The sequence below is a fragment of the Danio rerio genome, chromosome 5 (genome assembly GCF_052040795.2).
Source record: "Danio rerio strain M-AB ecotype USA chromosome 5, GRCz13ab, whole genome shotgun sequence".
Classification (NCBI taxonomy): Eukaryota; Metazoa; Chordata; class Actinopteri; order Cypriniformes; family Danionidae; genus Danio; species Danio rerio.
Window position 1 is genome coordinate 9,153,933 of NC_141025.1, and position 17,416 is coordinate 9,171,348.

The window sequence follows — 17,416 nt, forward strand, 5'->3', positions numbered from 1 at the left end:
GATGGACAGAGAGAATTATGGATGGATGGATGAATGGACAGAACAACAATTTAATGATAAATAGACAGAAGGATGGATGGATGGATGGAAAAACAAACAGACAGACAGATATTAGGCATTAGATGAATGATGGACAGAGAGAATTATGGATGGATGGATGGATGGATGGATGGATGGATGGATGGATGGATGGATGGATGGATGGATGGACAGAACAACAAATCAATGATAAATAGACAGACAAAGATTGGATGGATGGATGATTAGACAGAATGAAAGAATGGATGGATGGATGGATGGATGGATGGATGGATGGATGGATGGATGGTGAATGGATGATGGCTAAATCAGACTGAAACAATAGTCGGATGGATGGATGGATGGATGGATGGATGATGGTTAGACAGACTGAAAGAATAGATGGATTAATTGATGATGATTAGACAAACTGGATGGATGGATGGATGGATGGATGGATGGATGGTTAGACAGACTTAAAGAATAGATGGATGGATGGTGGTGGTTAGACAGATTGAAAGAATAGATGGATGGATGATGGTTAGAGACTAAAAGAATAGATGGATGGATGAATGGATGGACAGACAGGCTGACAGATAAATAAAAGGATGAATGGATAAATTAATGAATGGATGATGGTTAGACAGGCTTACAGAGAAAGAAAAAGATGGAAGGATGGATGGATGGATGGATGGATGGATGGATGCATAGACAGGCTGACAGAGAAATAAAAGGATGGAGGAAAAAATTGATGGATGGATGGATGGATGGATGGTTAGACATGCTTACAGAGAAAAAAGGATGAATGGAAGAATGGAGACAAGTTAGAATTGTGGATGGATGAATGAATATATAGTAAACAGTCAGAATTGTGAGTGGATGAATAGATCGAATGAAATGGACAGACATAATAACAAGCAGGCAGATAAAGAGAATAAATTAGATGGATAATGGATTGACATGGATGGATGAATGATTGAATGGATGGATGGAAAACAGACAGACACAGATATTAGACATTAGATAAATGATGGACAGTAAGAATGATGGTTGAATGGATAGATGGACAGGCAGAACAATGAATTAATGACAAATAGACAGAAAGCTTAAAGAATAGATGGATTGAAAGATGAATGGATGATTGTTAGACAGGCTGATGGAGGGTTGGATGGATGGATGGATGGATAGATGGATAATAGTTAGAACGGTCAGAAACAAACCTGAACGTCTAACTTTTCTACCCACAATTCTGTCTTCTTTCCTCAGAATTGAGAAATGCAAAACATTTGCAAGGTATAAGGTCTAATACTGAAGGAAATAGATCTACATTTTCTTACATTTGAGTAGAATTAAAAAAAACAAGTAAAACTTTTATAAAACACAAGTTTAAACTGGAAGACTCCATTCACATATAGAGAGACTTGGAAAATCAACTTTATTTATTTCAAACGTGTAAGGTCTGCTATATTGGACTTCCAGCATTTTTTATTAAAAGCAATAGTAATATAGTATAGTATAATAATATTACACTCACAGCCTACAAACACCACAGCTCCTGTGATCAGCTCATCAACTGCTGTCAACTTCTGGACGATGCAGAAGACGTTTGTGCCCGTGGTGTTGGATGACGGTTGGTTGTTTACTGTAATGGCATAAGCTCTTCTGCTCAAACGTGTGGCGCTCATTTCCCGATCGCCATACTTGATACTTTTAAAAGAGTCCTTCTCCTTCACAATACAGCAGAAGGTCATGTTACTGCCCACTGGAACCACCTTATCCTGGGGATACATATTAGGGCCGGACCTCTCAGGAATATCTGACCCTACAGACACAAAGATGAGGTGTGAGATGCTGAGTTTGATAAATTATATAAATAACTTTAAAGGGTTGGTTTACTTCCAGAATAACTAGTCACCATCAGGCTTATGATGGTATTAAATTATCCTGCTGTGATAAATTGCTGAAGCTTTCGCCTTAACACATGTATACTGTTATACATTTCTTTTATTTATAAAACAATAATACAAAAGAAAAGTTATTATGGTGGCTTGAGAAAGCCGAGATACTGCTGCTTCTTCCGTCGCCTTCTTCTTAGACTATTTTAAGAACACATCTCCTCCTAGACGGTTCATACCACAACCACCAAACTAACTTCAAACCTCCAAACTATACTGAATTAAGTTGCTATATCTTTTCCAACTGATTCGACTTGCGGTTTTCTAAAAACTGGCCCAGAAAATTCAGAAAAGTCCCATTGACTTAACACTGGACCAAACTTTCTTACCTCATAACTTTCCGCCAGACTGTCATACAGACATAAGTTTGGGCTCATTTAACTCAGACTACCAATCTGCCAATCATTGATGACCTTACAACTTACTAGCCATACCATAGTAACCACTTACAGCACCCTAGCAACTGTCCCATAGACTTCTATTATAAAAAACGGCCATTGACTTTACATTGGACATACTAACAACAGACTAACACATATTAACAATATACTAAATATAATAGAAACATGCTAATTCATACTATAAACATACTAGCAACATGCTAATTTATACTATAAACATACTGGCAACATGCCAATTCATACTATAAACATACTGGCAACATGCTAATTCATACTATAAACATACTAGCAACATGTTAATTCATACTATAAACATACTGGCAACATGCCAATTCATACTATAAACATACTAGCAACATGTTAATTTATACTATTAACATACTGGCAACATGCCAATTCATACTATAAACATACTGGCAACATGCTAATTCATACTATAAACATACTAGCAACATGCTAATTTATACTATAAACATACTGGCAACATGCTAATTAGGCTGGCTTGAGAAACAAGCCAGACTACTGAAATCCTATTTAAACTTATTTTTTTTTTATATATTATTAGGCTGGCTTGAGAAACAAGCCAGACTACTGAAATCCTATTTAAACTTATTATTTTTTTTATATATTATTCTTCTTCTTCTTCTGAGACTAAAATTCAAAATCTATCTCCTCCTAGAGCTTTCGAGCTATGACCACCAAACTCACATCAGACCTCCAAACTATTCTGACTCGGTATGCCATATCTTTTCCGACTGATCCGACTTTCGATTTTCCGAAAAACGTCCCGGGACCGTCGGAAAAATCCCATAGACTTAACATTGGACCAAACTTTGTGACCTCATAACTCTGCATCAGACTGTCACACAGACTTCTAACTGGGCTCATTTAACTCAGACTACCTAACTGCCAATAACTGATGAGGTTTTAACTTTCTGGCCACGCCCTAGCAACCACTTTTGGACCCTAGAAACTGTCCCATAGACTTCTATTCAAAATGCTAGTAACATGCTTATTCATGCTAGAATCATGCTAGTAACATGCTAATTCATGCTAGAATCATGCTAATAACATGCTAATTCATGCTAGAATCATGCTAATTCATGCTAGAATCATGCTAGTAACATGCTAATTCATGCTAGAATCATGCTAGTAACATGCTAATGCATACTAGAATCATGCTAATAACATGCTAATTCATGGTAGTAACATGCTAATTCATGCTAGAGTCAAGCTAACAACATGTTAATTAATGCTAGAATCATGCTAAACTTTAAACTACTTCAAACTTAAAACTGCTTTAAGACTTTAAACCACTTTAAACTTAAAACTGCTTTAAAACTTTAAGCTACTTTAAACTGGTTTAAAACTTTAAACTACTTTAAACTTTAAACTGCTTTAAAACTTTTAGCTACTTTTAACTTAAAATTGCTTTAAAACTTAAAAATCAAAGCTTTCTCAAGCCAGCCTAAAGTTTGTCTCGAGGAACTTTAATAATCTAGTTCTTCTTCTTCTTCTTCTTCTGAGACTAAAATTCAAAATCTATCTCCTCCTAGAGCTTTCGAGCTATGACCACCAAACTCACACCAGACCTCCAAACTATTCTGACTCGGTATGCCATATCTTTTCCGACTGATCCGACTTTCGATTTTCCGAAAAACGTCCCGGGACCATCGGAAAAATCCCATAGACTTAACATTGGACCAAACTTTGTGACCTCATAACTCTGCATCAGACTGTCACACAGACTTCTAACTGGGCTCATTTAACTCAGACTACCTAACTGCCAATAACTGTTGAGCTTTTAACTTTCTGGCCACGCCCTAGCAACCACTTTTGGACCCTAGAAACTGTCCCATAGACTTCCATTCAAAAGACTCTCATTGACTTAACATGGGATCAAACTTTGTGAGCTCATAACTCTGCATCAGACTGTCATACAGACTAATGGCTGAGCTCATTTAACTCAGACTACCAAACTGCCAATAACTGATGAGCTTTTAACTTTCTAGCCACACCCTAACTACCAGATACTGCACCCTAGCAACAACTGTCCCATAGACTTTTACTGCAAAAGACTGTCATTGAATTAACAATAGATCTAACTTTGTGGCCTCAAAACTATCTATCAATCCTTTTTCAAACTGCTTTTATCTATCTATCTATCTATCTATCTATCTATCTATCTATCTATCTATCTATCTATCTATCTATCTATCTATGAACTGTTTTAATCTATCTATCTATCTATCTATCTATCTATCTATCTATCTATCTATCTATCTATCTATCTATCTATCTATCTATCTATCTATCTATCTATCTATCTATCTATCTATCTATCTATAAACTGCTTTAATCTATCTATCTATCTATCTATCTATCTATCTATCTATCTATCTATCTATCTATCTATCTATCTATCTATCTATCTATAAACTGCTTTAATCTATCTATCTATCTATCTATCTATCTATCTATCTATCTATCTATCTATCTATCTATCTATCTATCTATCTATCTATCTATCTATCTATCATTTATAAACTGCTTTAATCTATCTATCTATCTATCTATCTATCTATCTATCTATCTATCTATCTATCTATCTATCTATCTATCTATCTATCTATCTATCTATCTATCCTTTTTTAAACTACTTTTATCTATCTATCTATCTATCTATCTATCTATCTATCTATCTATCTATCTATCTATCTATCTATCTATCTATCTATCTATCTATCTATCTATCTATCTATCTATCTATCATCTATAAACTGCTTTAATCTATCTATCTATCTATCTATCTATCTATCTATCTATCTATCTATCTATCTATCTATCTATCTATCTATCTATCTATCTATCTATCTATCTATCTATCTATCTATCTATCTATAAACTGCTTTAATCTATCTATCTATCTATCTATCTATCTATCTATCTATCTATCTATCTATCTATCTATCTATCTATCTATCTATCTATCTATCTATCTATCTATCTATCTATCTACCTATCTATCTATCTATAAACTGCTTTAATCTATCTATCTATCTATCTATCTATCTATCTATCTATCTATCTATCTATCTATCTATCTATCTATCTATCTATCTATCTATCTATCTATCTATCTATCTATCTATCTATCTATAAACTGCTTTTATCTATCTATCTATCTATCTATCTATCTATCTATCTATCTATCTATCTATCTATCTATCTATCTATCTATCTATCTATCTATCTATCTATCTATCTATCTATCCTTTTTTAAACTACTTTTATCTATCTATCTATCTATCTATCTATCTATCTATCTATCTATCTATCTATCTATCTATCTATCTATCTATCTATCTATCTATCTATCTATCTATCTATCTATCTATCTATCTATCTATCTATCTATCCTTTTTCAAACTGCTTTAATCTATCTATCTATCTATCTATCTATCTATCTATCTATCTATCTATCTATCTATCTATCTATCTATCTATCCTTTTTTAAACTGCTTTTATCTATCTATCTATCTATCTATCTATCTATCTATCTATCTATCTATCTATCTATCTATCTATCTATCTATCTATCTATCTATCTATCTATCTATCTATCTATCTATCTATCTATCTATAAACTACTTTAATCTATCTATCTATCTATCTATCTATCTATCTATCTATCTATCTATCTATCTATCTATCTATCTATCTATCTATCTATCTATCTATCTATCTATCTATCTTCGTTTCATACTTTTTAAAACTGTTTAAATTAAACAAACTATTTCCAACAGACTTTCTCAAGCCAGCCTAAAGTTTGTCTTGACGAACTTTAATAATCTAGTTCCTACTATAAACATACTAGCAACATGTTAATTTATACTATAAATATACTGGCAACATGCTAATTCATACTATAAACATACTAGCAACATGTTAATTCATACTATAAACATACTGGCAACATGTTAATTTATACTATAAACATACTAGCAACATGCCAATTCATACTATAAACATACTGGCAACATGCTAATTCATACTATAAACATACTAGCAACATGATAATTTATACTATAAACATACTGGCAACATGCTAATTCTTACTATAAACATACTAGCAACATGCCAATTCATACTATAAACATACTGGCAACATGTTAATTCATACTATAAACATACTGGCAACATTCCAATTCATACTATAAACATACTGGCAACATGCTTATTCCTACTATAAACATACTAGCAACATGCTAATTTATACTAAAACATAAACATGTACAGCAACATACCATGACAAAACATAACGCATACAGCAGGGGTCCACACTATCGCTCTCAATTCTTTCAGTAAAAATTGGTCATCCAACTAACAACTGAAAATGCTTTTGTCCATGTACTGCGCATGCGCACATATGTCCTATCCACCTGCATTTCATTTACTTTACATCTCTTTGAAACGTCAATTTACACCACCATGCACGGCAGCTTCCACAACCAAGGGTCTGTTCTTTGTATGTGGATTACCTAAATAGCTGGATTTATATATTGACGATTTAACACGATCCAGGATCGTTTTGTTCTTTAAAACTCATCTTAGACTTGTCACCTGCCCGCACTCAACGGACTGTTTTCCATTACCCCTGTTCCCATCCCCTCTGTCTATGTTGTGTCTTGCCGGTGTGCTTATGCTAAGATAGGGCTGTTTTTCTCCCTTTTCTCACTTTGTCCTAATCAAGGGCAAGCTGAGGGGGTGTTTTTTAGCCTAACTGTCCAAATGTATCTTTCTTCGTTTCTAAATGCTACCTCCTAAGATCTGTCTCCCCTGAAAAGTTGTTTGTGATGTTTTGTGTATGGTCTGGGGGTCCAATTTCGCTATACGAAAGTGTAGTGACAAATAAAGGCTTGATTGATAGCAACGGTTCTGGTAGCTCAAACCTGCTTGGGAGCAGGTACATTTAATGTAAACAGGATTAGATTGGGTCAATTCAAGCAAAGATAATACTAAATGCTGAAAATTTCTCACAGTAGTTATATACACTTGGGAAAATAGAAAATATATTTTTTAAACTTATGCAATCTGCACTTCGAAATAAAAGTACAGAGGCTGCCACCTGGTGGTTCAAAGAGAAAATGTATTGATATGATATTTTTAGATACAAACACGTACATGCACAATATTCAACTTTTTTTTTTTTTTTTAAAGGATAATTATTTTTACAGTCATGGACGTGTTTTGACTGCTAATATGCCGGTGTTTTACACCTTTACTGATATCAAACAGCGATTTAAAAAAATTTAATAGGTGTAGGCTATTATAATAAAGAAAATCTTCTCTAAATGTTGTCCTGTACGGTGACCTTGAGTGTCATGAAAGGCGCCTTTAAATAAAATGCATTATTATTATTATTATGGTCACACTTTACAATAAGGTTCATTAGTAAATGTTAATTAATGAATTTACTAACATGAACAAACAATGAACAATAAATTTACTACTGTATTTGTTTATGTTAGTTACTGTTAGTTAATGAAAATACAGTAGTTCATTGTTAGTTCATGTTAACTCATGGTGCATTAACTAATGTTAACAAGCATGAACTTGGATGTTAATAATGCATTAGTAAATGTTCAATGATGATTAATAAATGCTGTACATGTGTTGTTCATGATTAGTTCATGTTAGTAAATGCATTAACTATTGAACCTAATTATAAAGTGTTACCATTATTATTAACTAAATACATTGATATGCTTGAAATACATGATGAATACTCTTGACACATGAAAGTGTAAAGCCTGCAGCTCACAACAAATGTGTAAATTTATTGCGTGTCATATTTAACAAACCGTTAAAACCGTGCTAATTTGATGTAATTTTGCTCACATGGATGATTGAATATTAATCAGATGATGTCATTATGCTTCTGTGCTGTCAGCCAATTGTTGCATTGCTGATCATGATTTCGAGGATTGATAGATATGTCCTTCACAACAGCGATCTCAGGTCAGTTCATCCAGACATTTTAATCTGATTCGGAAACTTGTTTAAAGGAATTAGCAAGAGATCAGTTATCAAGATTAAAAGATCCAGGATCTGCCAAATCATCTTAGATCATTTGAGTGAGGTACAAAGAACAGACCCCAGGTCTCATTTTCCAAAATATCTTCATTTGTGTCATCAACGTCATATAGGTTTGGTGAAAGTGAACTACTTTCATTTATCAAGTGCATCCACAGAGCAACATCCAGCAAGATAACACCCTTACCTTTAAGGCTTAAGTGTAGCCTTCAAAACAACAACTCCACACATGAAAAGAAAACTATGCATACATAATTAGATAAATCAAAGAACATCTATTTTTAAAGGCAATTTTCATCATAGTTACACTGCACAGTAACAAATCTGTATGAAAGCATATTTAGATGCTAAATATCATATTTGTACATGAATTACCAAATAAAACTCAAATAACCTCTGACTGTCGCAGCAGAGTCAGCTTAAGCTGGATTGAACTGCTCTAGATCCTAAAATAAACTCTCAAAACAAAGACCACAAAGTGCTAAGTATGTTTGTGGGTTGGTTTTGAAAACAGACTGCAGATCCTCAGGCTTGACACAGGCTTCAGGACCAGAATGAATTCTAGCTGTGTTTGTAGTACCTGGAATGGTCTCTAGGGGGCTCCACGGGCTGATCGACTGCTGGTTTCGTGCTCTGATCTGCACAGAATGAGAAGTGCACTGTAGTGGTAAAGGTGAGTGCCAGGTCCAACTATGCTGTCCTGTTACTGGATCGGTATTGACTGCCACCGTCTCCTAAAAATACATGAGAAAATGTATGCTTATGCATTCGGCACCCATCAGCAAATACTTTAATCCAAAAGCAGCATCCACTGCCCTCACATTTTACCAGTTCATGCTTTCCCTGGGAATCAAACTCGGGATTTTCAGTGAGATTTCTGTTTTATATTTGCACCCTAACATGACTTTGTTATGACATTTGTAATGTTTTTCTATTTTTTTTGTTCTCAAAATTGACTAGACTCACAAAATTCTGAAGGGACCGGTTATTTATCGTCACAACGGCAGCGTCCGTCGGTGCCTAAAGTTGAGAAAGTCCCAACTTCTACAGCGAGCAACGCCACTGTATCGGCGCCGACATGACTCAGCTGTCATAAAACACATAAACACAGCTATTCTCCAATAAAATTATGTGAATCCGCATCTATTGTGAAGCACATTTGTCGCCTAACTGCAAGACATTTTCTGCATTTCTGTGTGGAGTTTGCATGTTCTCCCCATGTTGGCGTGAGGTTTCTCTGGGTGCTCCAGCTTCCCCCACAAGTCCAAAGACATAGGTGAATTTGGTAAGCTACACACACAGGTGAATTGGGTAAGCTAAAATTGTCATTGTGTTAAAATGATGTTTCCCAATGATAGGTTGCAGCTGGAAGGGCATCCACTGTGTAAAATATATTCTGGATAAGTTGGCGGTTCATTCCCCTGTGGTGACCCCTGGTTAATAAAGGGACTAAGCCGAAAAGAAAATGAAGGAATGAATGAACGAATGACCTTAAGCCTGACGTTTGCAACCCAATTTAACTAATGTAATTTCAATGTGAAATAAATTTATTAATTGATTCATTAATAAATTAATTCATTAATACCATTAATCAGTGATATCTAATCGATAAAACTGGAATTAGAATTACATTCTATTCGATTATAACTATAATGTACAAGTCTTCCTTCTGTGGCCATAATTTTTAATAATAACTTATTTGCTAAATAATTCTCTAACAGATTTCCTGGCAGAAAAACATGTTTAATTTTTTTTAATTCATTTAATTTTCTAGGCATAATCATCATTAGATTGTTTTCATGAATTTTACCTAAACACTGAAATATAACGCTTTCTAAAAACAAATCTAAAATGGTTAAAGTGTTAAAATAAGGTTTAATAAGTTATTAATTAAATAATAATCAAAAATAATTGTACAGGCATTTATTAATAATAGTTCAATAATTACTAACACATTTTTAAAATCTATAGTTGTGCTTCTAAAGGCATGGGCTGGTATGAGAAGTTTAATAACCTTAGATAAAAATATCCCGGATTCACGGTATTGTGGTTACTGCTCTAAAATATGTTCTTTTAAAATTTCTGGATAACAAACAAAACAGTTCCCCTTTGAACACGATATATTTTATTTTTTCAAAAATGTATAATATTAAATAATGAAAATGAATTATTGACTTCTGCTGTCTTCATTAGTTTTTAAAAAACACAGATTTATTTACAATTTAAAACAACACCTTTGGCTATTTTTTTTTTCTGCTAGAGATACTGTTGTCCTAAAAAAAAACTAAACAAAAAATGTAAATAAAAATCGTACACATACCTTAGAAACGCTATTACAGACAATTTTGGCGGTTTTAAAAACATGACTTTTCCAAAGTGCAGTATACCTTAAACTGTTATCGTCCCATACCTATTTTTAAGATTAAAAAAGATCAATATATACTGAAATAAATGTATTGTTCACTGTTTTTTCATGTTAGTAAATACGTTAACAAACAGTAACTAATGCAACCGTATTGTAAAGTGTAACCAGTAATATTTATTTTAATAATGATTCGTTTACTTTGAAGCTTTAAGCACATCAACATAACAGCAAAGATTCGATATTGAATTGTAAAGTTCCATGTCAGTATAAATTCAAACTGAGAAACTAATTTTGATCAACCCAGCCACACTTTCAATGTTAAATGGTTTATGGTTTATAATTGAAGACCTTCTTTGAAATCCTTATGGGAAAAAGGGCTGGAAAAATACATGCTGAAAAAAAAAAGGGCATCGCTCCAGTCTTTGAAGCTAAATGTGCGTTTGCAGTGGATTGTGGGTGACCTACTCCCTTCCACTTTTCTCCAGACGTTTTGACTGGGACGTGGAGGCTGAAGGTCAAAATCACTCCAGAAATATCCATTTTCTAAAGATTGTTATTCGCTACATTAGATAAAAGGAAGTGAAACAAATGATTGCTTTTTAAAGCAAGATGCTGAATAGCGTGCACTGATAAAATGTACACAAGAGTACCACAAGTACATGAACAACGCAAGAAAATAGCTACATAAATTCAGATTTGATGTTGACTGCTGAATATATTGCATCAAACACATCTACAGTCTGCGGCAAGCTGTCGATTACCACAGGAAGTCATTTCGACTCGTCCCTCAGTTAAAAAGCATCAGTAATGCAATTACAATAAAAGGCCCGAATACATTATTCTCTATGGTAATCAAGACAGTGTTGACAGAGCTGCTTTTAACCCTGAATATTCCATTTCAAGTTGAGACGCAATAACACTCCACTAAATTATCAGATGTGCTTCAACATTAGGCAAATTCAAATCAAGAGCTAAAACACATCTGTATAGAATGAGCACTGTGCTATTTCTGACAGATCACACTAATAATAGCCGGTCCTGGAGGGCTGGTGTCCTGCATATTTTAGTTCCAACCCCAATTAAACACACCTGAAGCAGCTAAATCAAGCTCTGTCTAGGTATACTAGAAACTTCCAGGGAGGTGTGTTGAAGGTAGTTCGAGCTAAATTATGTAGGACACCAGCCCTACTGGACCGAGTTTGGACACCCCTGGAATATATCTCAGATCTGATTTTCAACAGTCATGTCAAAGCAGTTAGTAAATCAGCATACTATCATCTCGAAAACGTTGCAAGAATTAGATTGTTTTCAGTGATGACTTGTTCATGCTTTTATCAGCAGCAGGGTGGATTACTGTAACGAACTGCTCGCTGGCCTTCCCAAACAGACAGTCAGACAGTTGCAGCTCATCCAGAACACTGCTGCCAGGATTCTGACCAGAACCAGAAAATCAGAGCACATCACAGCTGTCCTCAGGTCTTTACACTGCATCCGGTTACATTCAGAATAGATTTTAAAGTATTATTACTGGTCTATAAATCACTAAATGGCCTTGGACCTCAATACATTACAGATATTCTCACTGAATGCAAACCTAACAGATCAACCAGAATTTAGGATCAAGTCAATTAGAAATTTCAAGAGTTCAGTCAAAGCAGGGTGAATCCACCTTCAGCTACTAACAGCGCCCCCCTGCTGGAATCAGCTTCCAAAAGTGATCAGATGTGCTCCAACATTAGGCTCATTCAAATTGAGACTGAAAACACATCTGTTTATCTGTGTCTTTACTGAATGAGCACTGTGCTACGTCCGACAGATCACACTTTTAGACTATAACTCAGATCTGAGTTTCAGTAATCATGTTAAAGCAGTAACTAAATCCCCATTCTATCATCTCAAAAACATTGTAAGAATCAGATGCTTTGTTTCCAGTGAGGACTTAGAGAAACTTGTTCATGCTTTTATCAGCAGCAGGGTGGATTACTGTGATGGACTCCTCACTGGCCTTCCCAAACAGACAGTCAAACAGTTTCAGCTCATCCAGAACGCTGCTGTCAGGATTCTGACCAGAAGCAGAAAATCAGAGCACATCACACCTTTCCTCAGGTCTTTACACTGGCTCCCAGTTACATTCAGAATGAATTTTAAGGTATTACTACTTGTCTATAAATCACTAAATGACCTAGGACCTCAATACAGTACAGGCATGCTTATTGAATACAAAACTAACAGATCACTCGGATCATAAGGATCAAGTAGATAAGAAATTTCAAGAGTTCAGTCAAAGCAGAGCGATTTTGCCTTCCGGAAATTATCAGATGTGCCCAACATTAGGCTCATTTAAATCAAGACCAAAGTCACATCTGTTTAGCTGTGCCTTTACTGATTGAGCACTGTTACATCCAACAGATCATACTATTATGTCTTTCTTATCTATTCCCTTGCTTTAAAACCGGTCTGAACACATTTTAATCAGTTTTCAATTATTTTTATTCTTTATTGTTTTTATTTTCTTATACTTGTTTCTTTATTCTTGTTTATGCAAAGCACTTTAAATTACCAAAGTGTGTGAAATGAGCTACATAAATAAACTTGCCTTGCCAACCCAACAGTAAAGAGATTTTGCAATTCTGAAAAACGTATTGGCCGATGAATTTCAAAACATGTTAGGCGTTAATGTAACAGCAGTCATAACATGCATCTTTGAGCTCTTTAAGTCACAGACGATGACTCATAGAAGATGGGAAAACATTAAGTGGAGAAACAGGTTCGAGTTATTTTTTGTATTGAAATTCATTATTTACATATTACAGTTTGTAAAATGAAGGTGGAACCACTTAATGTCACAATAAATCAATCAAACAAACAAAACAAGATGTTCCATGTTTGATTCCCAGTGATTGATTTTTTTTGCATACAACCAAATGTACAGTTTAACACTGACTAACTACAACCAAGAACTATAAATATACAAGATATATCACTGGTTTTAAAGCTGAATGATAGTGGAAAAATCTGACTTTGTGATATTTTGTTTTGCCCTGATATAAATATAATTTCATCACATGATTTGAATAGCTCTATTTGTATATATTTAATTTAAGATTGAATTAATTTACATTAATTTAAATTGATGGTATGATGATCATGTCTTCCTCTATGCAGTGTATCTGCATACATTTGAATAAATTACAAGCAAAAAATAAATAAAACAAACTGTGCTTTATGGTTTCCTGGGGAGTCGAACAGTCTTCAAGTGCCAAAATGTAATGATATCATGGTCATCATTGTATAAATAATTTTAAAAAATAATATTAAATTATATCTTTGTCTTTTAATCTTTAATAAAAAATCTAATCCTGCAACGTGACTGTTGCAGATACACACATTGAAAAAAAATCGATGCTCAAACTATATATTGTACAGCCTTAACTGGTATAGTTTGAAATTCTAGGTCAGTTCTATTGAAGGAAGCCCTGCCTTCTAGTAAAGGAGCCAATCATCAATCGCTATAGACTGACTATCTTCTGGGGGAGGGGCTTGGTTAAGATGTGTGTTTTTAAGACAGTTTCTGCAGCTTCATTGTTATGGGGTTCTATGCAGTCGGCAAACGCGCTAAAATCTCATCAAAGCCTTGCCTCACATGCACGAGAAACAGATCAAGTAAAAAAAAGTTTAAAAACTCTACTTTTAAATAAACCAATAACAGTTGAAAATAAATGTTCTTGGATTTTGTAATGCATCACAACGTTTTTTATAATTGTAAAGCCATTCCCGCCTCCATTATATAAATGCAAATCACATGACATCAACTAGGGCTGTGCAATTAATCAAAAATCCGATTTCTATATCGATTTTGGCTTTTAACAATTATGAAAAACCATTAATCGAGATAAACGATTATTCCATCACGTACCGCCCCCTTTCCAGTTGTACACGTGTGAAAACTTTTTGCCTCTGCAAAGCTCAGTTCCACGTGAAAATGACTAAAAGCGTAAGCTGTAATGTAACTTTTGCAGCACGGGATGCGCATCATTCATATTTTTAAAAGCGCAAAAGAGCACGTGCTGTTGTGTGTGAGGCTTAGCATCGGACAGCAGAGCGAGCACACACATCTAACGCGATCTTAATGTGAACGCTTTAATGGTCAAATACATGCACATTTGTGTCAGAGCGCGGTGTTTAGTGATTATTCATATTAACCCTCATTTGTGTAATAAACAAACAAGTTGAGAATCAAAAGACACAAGAAAGAGAAACCATATCAGAGCCGCACTATTCTTAAAGTGACAGCGTGCGGTATTCCTGCTGCTGCCGACTGTTTTTATTATTAATCAATTATAAAATAAAAAATACAGTGAAGATGCTTAAAGCACAGTTTAAACATAATAGATTTAATAACTCATTTCTTTTATCTTTGCTATGATGACAGTACATTATATTTTACTAGATGTTTTTCAAGATATTCAGCTTACAGTGACATACAAAGGCTTAATTAGGGTAAATAGACAAGTCATTGTATAACAGTAGTTTCTTCTGCAGACAATCAAACATATATATTGCTTAAAGGGGCTAATAATATCGAGCTATTAAAATAGGTTTCAAAATATTCAAACCTGCGTTTATTCTAGCTGAAATAAAACAAATAAGCCTTTCTCCAGAGGAAAAAAATATTATAGGAAATACTGTAAAAAAAAAAATAAATAAAAAAAAACCTTGTTAAACATCATTTGGGAAATATTTATAAATAAAAATAATAATAATCGTGATTACAGTTATGACGAAAATAATCGTGATTATGATTTTTCCCATAATCGAGCAGCCCTAACATCAACCTCTTACTCTAGTAAACAAAAAGGTTGCTGTCATTTTAGGAGGAAATTTTAATACAGGAATAATAACGAAAATAAATTACTTCAGAGGACTAGTATGATTGGACATGGTGTTATTCAGAGGATTATATTCTTTAACGTTAATGACAGATTTTTACAGTAGTCTTCACATTACCTTGGGAAACCTGGATGTTTTTTTCTCTATCATGATTTGAACATTTAGAAACTACATTTCTGAGAGAGAGAGTAGTTATTAAACTTCATTGGTGATTGTAAATATGACATTTAATCGTAAGCTTTGGAAATCTGATGTTTCCCCATTCAAAGAGATAAGGGTTGCACTTCAATGCTCAAGAGGCATTAAAAAGATGGCTGTCAAGCCAAGCAAACTGTTTTTGTTTTTAAAGGAAGTCTAAAAAACATCTAAATATAGTTAAAATGAATCTAATAGACATCTAAGAATCGCCCAAAAGTAGACTAGTCATCAAATTCACAGGGATGAATGACTAAAGTAAAGTCTGTTTAATCTGTATTAGTCTAGTTTTAGCATATATATATATATATATATATATATATATATATATATATATATATATATATATATATATATATATATATATATATATATTATTTTTGCTGACAGATAAAATTTAGCCTTGTTTTAGCTAATACATCTACATTTAGATGTCTTTTAGACGTCTATTAAACACAAAACTGCTTAGTGAGTCCCTTAAATTCAATCACATTCAATTCAAACCTTTATCATAGAGCACATAGAAAAAAAACACAGATGTGTGTCAAAGTGCTGAACAGAAATATACAACAAAATAAGCCTAATAGTATATAAAAGACATAGAATAAGGGGTAAAATACTGCTAAAACACCTAATAAGGGGTAGAAATTAAACTAGGACTTTGCTACTACACAACTTTTGCAACAACACAACCGTCAATATCACATCTACTGGCAAAGATATGAGAGCACTTACATTTAGCACCACATTCATGAACTCTGTGTGGAAAATCTCGATGTCAAAAAGCGATGAGTCGCTCTGCCAGGTCAAAGTGAGAGTCTGTGCAGGTAAATCAGGCTGTAGGCTTAAACCACGGGGCACTGCAAGTTCATCCAGACCTACAATATTACAAAGAGAGAGAAGGAAAAATGCATCAATTGCTAAATTCTGTGTAGTCAGTGATTTTACTATCTTTTATAATTGTTGCTAGTGAAATATAAAATAATCTTTTAAGTTAAGTTTTAAAAACAACTTCCATTATTTAAAACTTTGTGTCAGTATTATTTAAGAAATGAATACTATCAACCAGCAAAGACACATTCACTTATCACTAATATATTACAGCAGATTTCCATTTCCACCAAAAATTAAATCAATCACAAACAATTTTAATGTTGAAAGCAATTAAAATGTTTCTTAGGAAGAGACCATGAGATGCTGAAAAGCCACAGGAATAAATTACATTGTTAAATTGAAAACAGTTCATTTAAAATGGTAAAACAGCTTAGGAGAAAATTAAGAGAACATTAACAAAAATGCTCAAATTCTCTGGAATTACACTTTACAGTTAAGGTATTTAGTTATTGCATGAGTTATTATATAAACTACAGATTTCATACTACTGATTTCTTCCAAATTTAAAATCTACATGATCTTGCTTATTTTCTTTGCATAAAATAAAATAAAAGTTTCTGAATTGTTTTTTTTTTCTTTTAGAAATATTTGTATAAATTCTT

The 17,416-nt window shown here is 33.7% G+C and overlaps 1 protein-coding gene across 2 annotated transcripts in view; it reads right to left on the minus strand.

Moving 5' to 3' along the window:
• The window catches only part of lifra (LIF receptor subunit alpha a), a 72,829-nt gene that overhangs the window by 32,398 nt on the left and 23,015 nt on the right, over nucleotides 1–17,416 (minus strand). For both annotated transcript variants that reach the window (XR_015490182.1, NM_001014306.3), the window contains 3 exon segments: nucleotides 16,656–16,798; nucleotides 9,051–9,204; nucleotides 1,553–1,840 (listed from right to left, as the gene is read on the minus strand). Coding sequence is in view for 1 of the 2 variants with exons in the window: in NM_001014306.3 (NP_001014328.3) it covers nucleotides 1,553–1,840; nucleotides 9,051–9,204; nucleotides 16,656–16,798 (585 nt within the window). In the remaining variant the exon portion in view is untranslated.